Here is a 14,293-nt window from a genome sequence, read left to right as displayed (position 1 = left end):
ATTCTTAGGCACAATCTAATGGCTTTTGCAAGAAAGGAACTGTGCTTGGGTTTGCATAATTTCTCTGAACTTTATATCACGTCATGCCTGTTGATTTGCTTCTTTTATTCTTAAAAAGGGCGTCACAGTAAAATTTTAGAACCACTGTAAGCTCAATATATTAAATCATAAATGTAGTTGCCCTGCAAGGCTATTAAAATCAAATTTAGATTAAAGTAAGGAGAATTAAATAGTGATACTGAAAAAAAGAAAGGATTTAATCTAAAATCAGAATTTAAAATCTTAATTTTAATTAAATCAAAGTTAAAAATCCAAATGGTCTCTGAAAACACAGAGAATAAACTTGCTTTCATCACCTGATGAAAAAAACTTCCTTTTCCTATCTCTGAGAAAAATCAGGTATGATAAGATCTACCACTATTCAAATTTTTAAGGACATGGTGATCCTAAGGAAATAGTTCTATAAGCTACAGAACCTTGAAAAATCATCAGTTTCAGAATTAAATTATATTTTAATTAATTTATATTCTTCATGTGTCTAGCAGATGTCAGACAGTTTCTGAAATTTAAAAAAATCCACAATCATACATTATGCGTTCTAAATAAAATTTCAACTTTCATTCAAATACAACTTGATATAAATCATGAGCAAAAGTAGTTGTTAGGGAAAAATACAGATGTTAAAGAATATGATGAATTTATGCAGAGCTATATTAATTTATGTGTGTACAGATATGAAGTTTCCTCATGTTTATCAATTAGTATTTTATAATTAAAAATCTAAATGTAAACCAAGGTTACAATCAGTCAATCTAATCAAGGCTTCCTGGGTTCTTAGACAAACCATAATTAAAATCAATGATTTAAATCGCAATGTTTGAAATCAATCCACAATGATGTCTGTGTTATGACTTTATTCTATGGTAAATTAAAAAAAAAAAAAGTAGTATAGGACAACATGAGCCCCTTCTGTCAAATTCACAAAAACCTCAACTGAATCTCCAGTACCTAAACACAGGCTTGAATGCCACAGAGATACGTAACTGCCTCTGTATCTTTAGCACATAAGCCAAGAATAAAATGAGAAAATCTTCATGTTACAGCACAAAGAAAATGTGAAACCCTTAAGGTTCAAAATTAGACACAGGATTTTAAAAATTTAAAATTTTAAAAATGCATGTTCACACTCGAAACTGTTGGGCCTGTCTAAGTTCCCTAGGGCATTCACTGAAGTTTATGGTTATTGTGGGTGCATATCCCTTAAGGCAAAACTGAGCTCAGTGTCTCAGACCAAGCCTATCTCCAGCTGTGCCAAGTACTTGTACAATACCTATACACTGTAGCTTTGACACAGTGTGAAACTGTAGAATATTTCCTAAGAATAAGCTCAAAATCATGTGTTGGATGTTGCTCAATACCCTTTAAAGCTAAAAATCACTGCAGATAGCTTGCTTACAAACAGCCAGCCAAATTTCCTCTTCACTTTTGAAGTCTTCCCTATGGAATTGAAGGAGTTTTCAGACAGCTCAGAAAAAAAAGGCTAAAGAACAAAATACCGAAAAATGAGTCAAATGTGGCTGAACAGTTACAAATCCAAGCTGCAGACCTTTTCCAAGAGCTATAATTAAAAGGAATTTTGTACCCATTTTAGCTAATTTCTGATGGAGAAATCCATGGTGCTTATAAATCAGCTCTGACATTATTTCTGAATGCTGGCAACGATCATCTATATTTTTATCTAATGAAAGGACAGTTATGTCCTGAATATAGAACTGCATTAAGAATTAGACAGCCTTTAAAGGAGGACTGCAAAGTAAATTTGCTTCTTCTCCATTTTGACGCTCTGTTGTTTCAGAAACAACCTCACTTTCCTGCCACTTTCTGGGCAGTGGGTAAAAGATGACTCCTATTTTTTCCTGCCTACCTTCAACAGGTATGGTATGTTGGCTCTGTTCTACTTCATTATTACCAGAAACCTTGTTGGGAGTTTCAGATATTCACTGGGAGCTTTACGAACTTCATCTTTTTTGAAGAGATACGGCTATTGAATAATTAACAAAGATATCTTTCTCCCACAGGTTCGTTAAGCATTAAGCTAATTATTTATATCACAATAGAGCAAAGAACCCCAGTTGCGAGCCAGAATCGAACTGTGTTAGACTCTGTACTGATAGGCATGAAAGCATTTGTCCCAAAGAACTGACATTCTTTGAACCAGAACATAATGTACAAAACAGACAAGGACAAACATACAAAACAGTAATGTGAAATCCCCACGTGGACACTGGCTGGCTGGGGAACAGCTGCACCAAAGATTATTCATGCACATGTAACACCGGCCACTTTGAAAACTCTGGTCCACGCCTTGGCTGTACTGTAATGATATTAACTCACAGGAGAGACTGTTACAAAGAAAGGGAAGTCGAAATATCTTCCCTGTTCTTCTTTCCAAACAGTACCATCACTGGGTACTTCTGCATGTACAGGACACAAGTATCTATTTCACTGAGGAAGAAACAACTCTGAAAGCCTGTGCCACCATTTTAAAGGTGACTTTTTCAAATAAAAACTCCTGTTAGGTGATTGTAATGCTCAAGTTTCTTTTGGATAAGGAGGTTTGTCCTATCCTTCTAGGAAGCTCACTTTTCATTTGAAATGCAATTTCTTAACTAGTTCATGCACATCACTAAAAAGGCTCAACCTTTCAGCAAAAAGATAATAAAAAATAACTAAAACTTCTGTACCAGCACCCAGATAAGGAACCAACAGAGAAAGGGCTCAACTTCAAGTAGAGGTAATGTAACACATTTATTACTGAAGTGCTTATGCTGAAAATAGTGAAGTGAAATGAAGGAAAAAAAAATCTCTGTTTGAGGAAGAAGGAAATGTATTAAACTGTGTTTAAAGACATGTAGTCTCTTCAGGATTTCACAGATGATGCCTGAGCCAGAGGACTGCTGGCTCAAGTTCCACCAGCACAGACCACTGGCACCATCTCATGTGCCTGTCCCCAGTGTGTGGATCTCTGTATGGCTGCTCTGCTCTCAGATGCACTTTTTAAGACACATCTTGTGCGTTACAAGAAGAAATGCAAGCCAGTGTGGTACTTTTTAAAAATGAAGGTCTGACTAAACTAGAGAATTTTATATTCAAATGTCTGCATCAGGTCATCTACCAGCTGCCTCGATGAGAATTCACTGATAAAACGCCCTAATGGAGGGCATTTTATCTCCACGTGGAGATTTCATGTTACTGTTTTGTATGTTTGTCCCTTTCTGTTTTGTATCAAAGAGGGTAATCTGTTAATGTGGCCAGTCTAGTTGCCTCTGTTCAACATGCTAATGCTAATAAATATCATGAGAGTGTGCACCCCCAGTCACTCCTCATCTGATCTCTGGGGAATAAAATAGTTTGAGATGCTGGGGGCTGGAAAGATGTATTGTAAAGGTCCCACTGCTCTTTCACAAGTACCTAACCCTAACACAGATGAATAACAAGGATTTAGGCAGACTTTAAGTTCTTTGATTTCTTCTTACACAAGTTAAAATCACACCAATTTTCTAATTTTTATGACTTTAGTGTTCATAAGACTCAGGCAAAAGTGCAATATTTAAGACTGCATCATCTAAGCACCAGACCATTGTCAATTTGCTTATAACCACTACATACTACTAAGCTAAGGCAGCATGATTTTTTTCATTTTGCTGGTAGAAACAAACCCTTGAAATTTAAGTACCTAGCCTGATACATAAAACATGTATATAAAAAAGAGAAGCTACGCTCAGAATTCCCAGATCCAAGGGAAGTAACCACCAGATAATCACTCCTCTGACAACATGGAAACAATAAACCATGAATCCTCAAACAACATAAAATAAAACCAAAAAATTACAACAAAAACATTAAAATTTTTACTTTGACTCTTCTTCACTCTAAATCACAGCACGGAATTAGGGGCAAAAAATGCATAATTTGCAGATTTTTATAGGTGACCTTCAAACCCAGTCCACTGAATATGCAACACAAAATGCTGAGGGACAGTGAAATGACGGTTTCGTGTATGGAACAGACATATAATACAGGTGATCTTAATTAAAAGAAGATAAAACAGAGGAGGTGAGGAAGCAGGACACCCATCACCAAATAGCCATGCAGGTTAGTTGCAGTTTTGACTAAAATTTAGAAATAATAGATGCCTGCACAACTGCTTTTCTGGAAAGACAATGGGAACCTTAAACACAGTGTGTTAGCATGTGGCTAGAACACAACAGAAAGCAGAAAGAGCCTAAGACAGTACAAACCAGGCAATCGTGATGCTGCATACAAAACCTGGACACTGTTTAAAAGATAAATATCAATTACTGGGATACATTATTGCATTACTCCTTTGTTGGGCCCCAAAGAAAATAACTTTATGTCTCTGACAGAATCTTGAAAACCTTGAACTATCCAAGCCATCAACACCACGCTTTTAATCAGTGTTATCTGGTTGTCCCCTGTTTCTGTGCTGCTCTACAACTGTCCCAGTCACTTTGCTTTACAGATCACATCTCATTTACCAAGCTGTCATATGAAATAAAACAAGAACAAAGCCAAACACCACACATTTCATTTGTCTGTAGAGTTATTTACTGGTATTTGGTATTAGATTCTGTGCTGAATGAATGAAGATCCCAAAGTGTATGTACATCTAACTGTGTCTAAGGAACAGGTCTGTGCAAATTATAAATTAAGATTACTCTATAGCATCTGTATACTGAGAGAGACTGTCTTAGAATAAAAAAAGGAGTCACTGAAATGGTTCTCCAAGAAAATAGCTATAATTATTCCAGGTGATATGTGTGCAGTGAAAGAAATATATTATTAATGTAAAGAAGGTAAATAAGTATCATGGACCCAACTAATACTAAACAAAAAAGGAAAATAGTTTTTCAGTATTTTCCCATATGATTTTCACTGGTGTGCACTACAGGAGAGTGCAACAATATTTAGGTTCATGTTATTCATGTCAACCCCTGTATTTAGAGGCATTTGATTTTCCTTGAAATCATCCAAGCAAAGCTGTCAGTAAGCTTTCACTTGTGTGAAGTAACAGACACCAGGAAATGTCATGTCAACATTAATGCAGACATTCTAGGACAGAAGACTTCCTTTTGCATGACACAGACCAATCAAACCTGATATACTTACAGTCTATTGAATTCCCTGACTTCAAACTTCCTTTGTTTTAAGGAAAGCTTCCTCTAGTGATCTACCTGAAAGCAATCAGGGGAAGCTGACAGCAATATAGGATATAAAATAGTTGCATAGTGTGAATGAGATTCTCTTCTAAAAGAACTTGTATTAAAAAAATTATTTCAAAAAAGGGCAAAGCATTTGGAAAAAAGTTATATGTCTGATTTAGTTAGCAGAAGAGACATGGAAGCAATCTGAAATAACTTACACTAATTGAAATTTGCTCTTTGGTGCCAGCAAGAAAGACTTCTCCATATCTAAGTAAACTTTTGCACAAAGATAAAGCAGCAGCTGGCATATCTTTGAAGACAGGAGATACTTCATTAATATTTTTTTAATTGAGTAGTTCTGAACTTATAAACACATGCTGATCTCACTTTCATTTGTCTGTTTTGGAGAGTTTTGCTCTAAAACGACCAGAAACTCTACACTATACCTTTCTAAAGTCTTTGCCCATAAAAGACCAAGATGTAACACAACAGGTAGCTGAAAATTTCCAAGCAGTGCACTCCAAACTGTTAAGAGCAGGAGCTCTCTTGCTGTGTATACTGGTAAGGCAGTTTGTCCAGCAGGACCCAATTTTAATTAAAAAGAGCAATAAATCTCATTAAAAGTTGCAGGAAAGGTTATTTATAGTCCTTGTTACCTGTGGCTTCACAAGAAGCAATTCAAGCACAGATTGTGGCTATCAGGAAGTGAATATCCAGCTCTTTTGCTTGCTAACTATCAGACAACTTGAGTGTGTCATTTTTTAGGGACATTTTGGCACCTGGAGTCATGGATGTGGGAAGTGCCACTCTGCTGGACAGGTGTGCCACCTCTGATGTAATGTGATCCAGATTATTCTATGCTGTGGCAGTGCTTAGAAAAACAACATCAGTACTGTCCAAGGTCCCTATGCTGTGCAGTTCCTTGCCAATTATGCCTCCTAAACATCAGTAATTCATATACAATTGCCACATCATTCCTTTGTCTCAGAAGGATTCTCTGGGTGCCTGAAAAAATTTTTTCCTCATAAATACCTAAATTCTTCCTTAACTGATTAGGCCTGTGCATTTTCAGCTCTAAATCTACAGTTATAGTGGAAAAGCATCACTTAACTGACGGAAAGGCACGATAACAAAAAAAGTCTCTCATTTTCCATTTGTCTAAGTGTTTGATTACATGTTCCGAGGCAAATCAGATAACTTGAGATTCACTTGACTCGTCCGCTGAGCACAAACATCATCCATCTTTGCCTTTACATAACACTTTATAATCCTAGGATCTCAAAGCCAAGGACCAGTACAAAACACACAGTGTCTCCCTGAAGGAAACCAGCACCAACGGAAAACTACCCAGTGTTGCAAGGAAAGCTGTGGCCATTATGATTTATAAAACTGCACTGGGTGAGTGCTGAGTACAATCCAACAGTCAGAGAAAGAATCAGAAATCCCCAAAGATCAAAAAAATTAACTACCAGAGGCAGAGATTAATATCAGTAATTTACAAATTATCTTTAAAAAGCATTAAACCCCAATAGCAAGCCAAGTTAATTTCCCTCCCAAACTTTCTTCATTCTCTCCTCCTTTAACTTGCTTTCTGTCTTATTTATATTTGTTTCTTGAGGTTCTGATCACAGTATCATTGTGGATCAATCTAATGGAAGCACGAGCTTGGTGATACTCCTTTCAAAGGATAATTTAATTAAAGTCTTAAATAGTAGAAGAAAATTAATTTCCTCTGACTTTGTCCTCTTTTGAATACTTAAACCTGCACAATTTTGTATGAAAAAAAGGTAATCTATCAACTCTGAAACCTCAGGTTTTATCAATTAGATACTTTTCAAGTGCCTATCAAAGCAAAATCAGCCCTTCTAAAAATCCAGTCATTGGGGAAAAGTCACTTCTTCATATTGAAATGTGTGTCTCTTCCCACCTGTGGTACCAAGCACTTTAATGAAGAAAAAGAGGAAAAAAAAATATGGTTCCCAGAGATAGTTCACTTTTTTAAAGATGAATTACATTAGTTGCAATCAAATGCTGCTGAGGGTGGTAAAGTGAGAGCCTTCAGAAATTCAGAAATACTTACTGCTTGAGGCAGACAGTTCTCTTGGACTGGAGGCCATGGGCTGAGCACACATCTGACAGAGACACTCCCTTCCATTAAAGGTAACGCGATCGCCTGGTGGAAATGGACGCCTGGAAAGTTAAAGAGAAAAACAAATTTTTGCAAAGGTTATGCCAGAAATTTTCCTCTGTTCCCTATGCTTTGAGTTTGCTGCTTTCCTCCAGTGCAATCAATATTTTACAGAAACTTGGGCCAAATAGTTTCTGCAATGTGGCCTTGGCAAAGCCAGGCACTGGAAGAAATCCAATCCATGGATGCAAGCAGAGCAGAGGTTAGACTTGCCTTGTATTTTCATTTAAAAAAGACTATCAAACTTATTTTATCTGAATAGTAGAGACAGTGAAATCTGCTAAGACACAACAGCTACATTTATGATGGTCTCAGCATGATGTTGTGGATAGCAAATGATACAGAAGAGAACTCAAAGGAAGAATTGGAACTGTTCTTGAGGCTAGTGAAGGAATGTGGAGCTAGTCACTCATAAATGTTAAGAATGTGTGTTAGGCAGAAGTTGACATTGCTGTTAACTCTTATTTGGTGCATAAAGCAGAGGATGAATAACGTTTTTTAACTCCAAATCTTTAATAAGGAGCTTAGCTGCTAAGTACAGACCCCTGCTATACCCCACCTCACTCCAAAACTGCTTAACAAAAGAACAGCTGCTGATTTCAACAAGCCAAAATGTTTAAAGCATTGTTTCCTTTCCACTGCCATTCCTAAGTGGGTCAAAAATAAATCAGCAGCAATAGTGCATTTCATTAATCTATTCCAGTGACTCATCTTTTGTTCATTCAACATAAAAAGATGGATGCAAGTCAATGCACAGAAAACTAATGTCATGTTTCATACGATATCATCAGGTTTCATGCTGTCCTTGGGAAATAAAACTGAAACATACACATTATACGACTACCAACACGCAGTAAATTCACACACTATTTAAAAACAGAAAAACAATCAAAATACTTTCAATAGAAAAGGTCCCAGGCCACAGGATAAAGTACTTCGACTACTCATTAGAGGTAGAAGTTAAAAATGCCACCTTTCTCCCATCCAGAGAGCCTTAACTAACTTCTTTTTATTTGCTGTAGAACTGAAGACTGACTCTGTTACTGGGGACAAGAAGCAGCATTTCGGAAGAAGAGGGGGAATCACAGTTGTCCTAAAGCCATGTGTTCTTACATGATGTGAAAATCAGTCTCCAGTATGTTTTCAATTGTTTAACTGTTCTCATAGCCCAAATGTAGCATCCAGAATTTTGCTTTACCTCATTTCTCCAACCAAGCTGGGCTGATCCCCTGAACTCAACTCAACCCATATCCATTACCTCAACATGCAAGCCTGGTAATTCCTTCAGGTATGAGGGTAACTTCCTGAGAACAGGGAACTATATGCAACACAGCAGCTGTGTCCCACAAACAAATGAGTGGCATTTTGAAGACAGCAGATCTTTTCCAGACAATTGCTTCCCAAAGAGAAATACGTCTTGAGACTTATGTCTCATGGTGAAACCTTTTTCCCTGTTTTCCTTGTACTGGGTTCACACCATGCTAGTTGAAAGGGAGGACTTACTTGCAAACAGTACAGGCAAAGCAGCTTGGATGGTAAGTTTTTCCCAGAGCTGTCACTACTTCTCCTTCCACGAACTCTCCACAGCCATTGCAGCGGGTGCCGTACATGCGCTGGTAATCCAAGGTGCAAAGGTATTCCCCGTTCTTGATGAAAAACCCTCCCTGTGCCAAGTCACACCCACACACTGGAAGGAAAAAACACATCACACAGACAGATTAGAAAAATATACCTACTAAGGATGTCATCTGCTGTCAAATGAGATGACCTTGGTGGTCTTACTCCCTTCTATCAGATTTTTGCTTTCTCCTACTGTCACTACGTGCCTGGACATCCCAGGACATGGCTGGTGTTTTCTGGCTAAAGGAGAGCTTGTAATGAAGATTCTCCTTGTCCACATCATCATAACTTTAATGTACTTGGTCCTCAGTTGCCAAGAGCTCAGTTACCTTGCATCATCCAGTTAATCGTGTTATCACAGTTATCTGTACCAATGTAATCTTACTTTCACTTCTGGGGATGGATGTGAGCAGAAGAAAATACATGATTCCATAAATAGAACAGATTTTACTATTTTTTACACTAACATACATTTTTTATGCAACCACATCCTTTAAGAAGCTTTCAAGGAGCTGATTCTCCCAGAAAATAATTAATACTATTGAAATGTTGCCTGGTTTAGATTAACTACTCCAGTCCCTAGGTAGCACTGAGCTGCTTCACCATTGCTGCACCAATACTTTTAGTTTTGTTTTTAAAAGCATGGTCTTTGAAATATTCAGTGTGATTTTACATTATTAATTTAGACATAAATATTGGGAGAAAGTTGCAGTGAAGAGATAGTCAAACATTAAAAATTTAGCCACATCTCCACTATACAGACTTCACGATATATGCAACCAAACTATATAACAGTATATTGGACACCAAATAAAGTCAATAGAAGATTATTCTCCACCTGTATTCTGAACAAATCAATATCCTAAGAACTACTATTACCTTTGAGTGCCTAATCTGAATTGATCTCACTTTAGTCTTTTATTCACTATATTCCCTGTATTTCATGGATTAGGTAAACAACTCTAATATTTGGATAGAGACTTGTGGTCAAGTACAAATTTATTGGGAAAAATAATTGTAACAATAAAAGGGTGAATAACCAGTCAAGGATTTCTGTGACTTGGCAGTTTTTCCACTGTAAAATACTTACCCAAACCAAAACACATCACAACCAGGTGCCTTTTTTGCTTTAAGAAAATACAGTGCTACATTGGCATTTCTGGTCAACACAGAGACAGAAAGCAATCCTGCCTATAACAGTCAAATCCCATGAAGAGAAAGTGCCATGGGAGATGGGAGATTGAATTTCACACTGTGCCTTTAGCTTGGATTGAACAAAGAACTTGAAACTACCTACTTAGTGTCTCTCAGTAGCACCAAAAATTTATATGCAGCTGCTCCCAGGTATTTTGGTTTCAGCCACTCCTACTGCTCCTCTGTATATTGCTGTATCTGTGTAATTCAATAAGAGAGACCACTCTTCACAGCAGGCTAGGACATTGGCTTACTCTGCAAGCAATTCCATTTCATCCCTCGTCAAAACATTCAAGTACATTTAGATCAAATATCAGAAATATTGTGTATCAGAAATTTTGATTATTAAGGAAAACTAAATAAGAAGCATTCTAGGTCCCTGCAGTTACAAAGTCCTTGAAAAATTAAAATACGAAATACAGAAAGATTATCAGGGGAACTATGTTCAGTTCTTCTTTCTGCCACAAGTCCCAAGCACAACACTGTGCCCAACATTCTTTCTCACTCCCATTATAATGGGCTAATATCTTATAAACTACCTGCCTTGAAAATTAACATTGCAAGGCATTTGGGGCAGGGATTTCAAATTCTGTTTGTCTGTTTTCCAGCCCTGGATATCTCATGACTGTTACCGTAACAATAATTAATAGAACAGTATATACTATAATGCAGCTTAGAATTAAAGCAGTATCAGAACTAGCATTTTTCCAGTTTCACATTTCTACATAGAACAATAATATTTCACGTGCAAACAAATTACATTTCATGGTGGCACTAAATCCACAAGCAGCCAAAACTGAATTATCAGTGACTGAGAGGAATTAAAAAGAACTACTGCTCCAAAATGTTCCATTCTGGTTTTTAGGTACACCTCCAGAAAAAAAACCCCTCTTTCATTCCTTTGTGTTCTTCTACTGATCTCCATTTTGTTTCAAATATTAGTTTCAAACTAATGGTACAATATCATGTAACCATTGGGCAGAAAGCACTGTGACCTCCACACCACATCACCTTAGACTCTTCCTGAGTTGGCACCACGTAGTAACTTTCCACTGCAGGTCCAGAGGCGAGACCTAAGCCTACTTAAATAGGTTTGCTTCTCTAAGTTACTCTGAGTGGATCCTTACAATTAAGTCATGGAGTAACTGAGAATTCTGCTTTAATGTCAGAAAGTTGCTAGGGATTACTTCAGTATTCAGACTATTAGATCCTGGGGTTACAGTGCACGAACTGGAGCATGGTCATGGAGTGGTCAATACCAGATGCTTCAGAAGCTGCTAAATTTCATAAAGAGCTAGTCATGTGTCTGTGCAATTATTTAAACCACATTTTTAATTTAACTTGTAGCTTTAACATACAAGTCTATATACATTTCAGCCTCAAGCTGAAGTCACTCAGCACGCAGCTGTATCTGCCTCAGAAGCTGCATATATGAACTCTTTGGTTCTTCACTGTGGTCCCCAGTTCTACCAATGAGTCACTTTTTGGAGAACTCATTCGGTCATTGCAGCCCTCTTTACCTGCCAAGGCAATGGTCTAATAAGCTGGGATGATCAAAAGGAACTTTTACTGCCACCTCTGTTCCAGCTTCTTCTGAAAATCCAGCTTCAACGTATCATACAGAGGTCTGTGGCAGATCATAGATTGCAAAAAACACTACAGACTTTGAATGAAAGGGTTCATGCATTCCAGTTATTGCCTCTACCCTCTTTGCATGCATTGCTACAGAGATTCAAGCCTACTGACAAAAATGGGGGCTAAATTATTGGGCAAGTCTTTTGAAGACAGTAATTACTATCATTAAAAAGAAGCTTCCTCTATCACCCTTTTCTTTCTGAAGTCTCCTTTCCACCCAATCTCTAATTCATTTTGTCAATAACTCAGAATTTCTGAGTTAAACTGTCTCATACTGGCAAGTCATGAATTCAGGCATGAGCAGAAGTGATCCACCAGCAGATTCATCATCTCTGGCATTCTCACAGCAGGAAGTACACACCAATCTGAAAGAATTAAAGACAAACTCTGGCAACCCCACATTACAACGGATTTTTGCAGTCAATTTAGCACATGTGTTCCTATCACTAATCACAGCTTTAAGCTACATGGGCAAAACAAGGGTCACCCAGACTGTTAACATCCATGGTTGGAAAAATGCTGTTCCAGCCTGCTGCTTTCACTTTGAGTCAGAGATCAAACCAGAAAGGACGAACATGACTGTATCCACACTTGGTGTACAACAGGGAAAGGATTTAAACAGCTTTTTGTTCTTTTTTTTTCTACTTTTGGCAACTGTGCAGAAGTCATGGTTCTGACAATATAACCCTTCAAGCTGAAACACAATGCCTTAGCACACATATTTATGACCACTATAGAAGTAACACAGAAAAGATGTACAATTTGTGATTGTTTTTTATTAAAAAGAAAGACCATATGCCCAGCAACATTCATGCCACAAACAGCAGAGGCAGTGAAGAGAAATCAGCTGTGAATGCTACATATGTACAATACATCCTAATGGTGTGACCTAAGCAATTGCTGTGATACACGTATCATGTCATCAAAGAAAAAATTATACCTAAGTGATGACAGTTAATAGGAAATGTCAAACTATATTCTTGTTTTTTCCTATACTGATGGGAAAAACAACTTTGAAAGAATTACTTCATGGAGCCAATAGTGATGCACGAATCACATCTGAGAAGGAAAATGCAAGAAGTATTCTGTAAACATCCATCATATGGAAATACTTCTACAGGAGAGTAACATTTCCCCAAGATTCTTCCTTCTCAGTATGATGGAAGACATTATGTTTACATGACCAAGATCTCCCTTCTAAAACAGGAGACGCTGGGGAGCATTTGTGTTCCCTACGGTACCACAAGCATAGAGACAAAAAAAATCAGCATTTTTCCTTAAATGAAAAAAGAAAACCATTATCTTCAAAAGCTCCAGGAGGAACGCAGCCTTTTTCTCAGAGTCTGTATATCAAAGAATTTCATATTACAAACAAGTAATCCTGCCTCTCTTGTGAATGGAATAAGCTGGAATACAGTTCTGCCTCCCACTGTATGGAAAACACCCACCTGCCAGCTTTTTCTGTCTTGAACTACTCTCTGGAGCTACTTTTTTGCATCCTTAAAGGACAAAAGGATTGGAGACGCTGTCAGTGCTGCTGTCAGCTCTCAAAGCTACAGGGTCTGTGTATGCAAACCTGGGCTATTATGACAAAATGCAGCTGCTCAAGAGCAATCCAACTGCCTGGGATCTCCACGGGACCAGGACCATTCTTAAGATGAGTCACTTCCAAGCTTTAACAGAGATGACGAAAATGAAGAGATCAGATTTTTTCAAAGAGAATGGAAGTAGGATTTGATCCTACTGAGCATTATGCAGGATTTCCTCAGGCTTATTGTCAGCGAGAGTTGAAAAACCAGGCCCTTAGTAAAATAACTCTATGTTGACATTAAGTAAAAATTGTTTCAACACTGAAGAAACAAAACCACACAAGCAGACTCTTGCCCTCTTGAGAGAGGGCTCTCAGTTTGCAGAAGTGAATTCTATTTATTAAGAAAAATCTAATGATCTGCTTTGTTACCATGCATTAAATAAGGTGCAAATTCAATTTCCTGTTGGGGTTTTATTTCTTTCTTGTATTTCTAAGCTTCATAGAATAATGGTGCTGTTCTCAAGTAGGAAAATATTCATACAACAGCTATTCTTAGGGCATAATGGATCTCTTGTTTGAAGGTAGAATGGAATTTGGCATCGTTTCAGTTTATCAACATCATCCAAACAAATACACAGGAAAAATCTGTTTCTTTTTTTCATGTAAGAGTTTAACAAATCCCATATTGATGAAAGCAAGGTTCATGTTCTTATTAAAGTTTCTGCATTTCAAGCCTTTCTCTGCCTTTTTTTTCTTATATCAACACTTTTCTTGATGGTGTAAGTAATTTAAAGAATGAATATACATTGAAGCATCATCAGGCCACATGAGAATGATAAATCTCAGAAGCCATGCTGCAGCACTACCACTGCAGAGATTGCAAGGCATCATTAAAAAACA

At 37.4% G+C, this 14,293-nt stretch overlaps 1 protein-coding gene across 7 annotated transcripts in view; it reads right to left on the bottom strand.

Annotated features, from left to right (window-relative positions):
- The window catches only part of ABLIM1 (actin binding LIM protein 1), a 196,634-nt gene that overhangs the window by 78,631 nt on the left and 103,710 nt on the right, over window positions 1-14,293 (bottom strand). For all 7 annotated transcript variants that reach the window (XM_039383744.1, XM_039383743.1, XM_039383742.1 and 4 more), the window contains 2 exons: window positions 8,917-9,100; window positions 7,306-7,415 (listed from right to left, as the gene is read on the bottom strand). In XM_039383744.1, the coding sequence (XP_039239678.1) occupies window positions 7,306-7,415; window positions 8,917-9,100 (294 nt within the window). The remainder of the gene's footprint in view (window positions 1-7,305; window positions 7,416-8,916; window positions 9,101-14,293) is intronic.

Source organism: Pipra filicauda, unplaced genomic scaffold, assembly GCF_003945595.2.
Source record: "Pipra filicauda isolate LSUMZ 115617 unplaced genomic scaffold, ASM394559v2 scaffold322_size837228_pilon, whole genome shotgun sequence".
In the NCBI taxonomy this organism is placed as follows: Eukaryota; Metazoa; Chordata; class Aves; order Passeriformes; family Pipridae; genus Pipra; species Pipra filicauda.
This window is presented reverse-complemented; position numbering and strand designations above follow the sequence as displayed.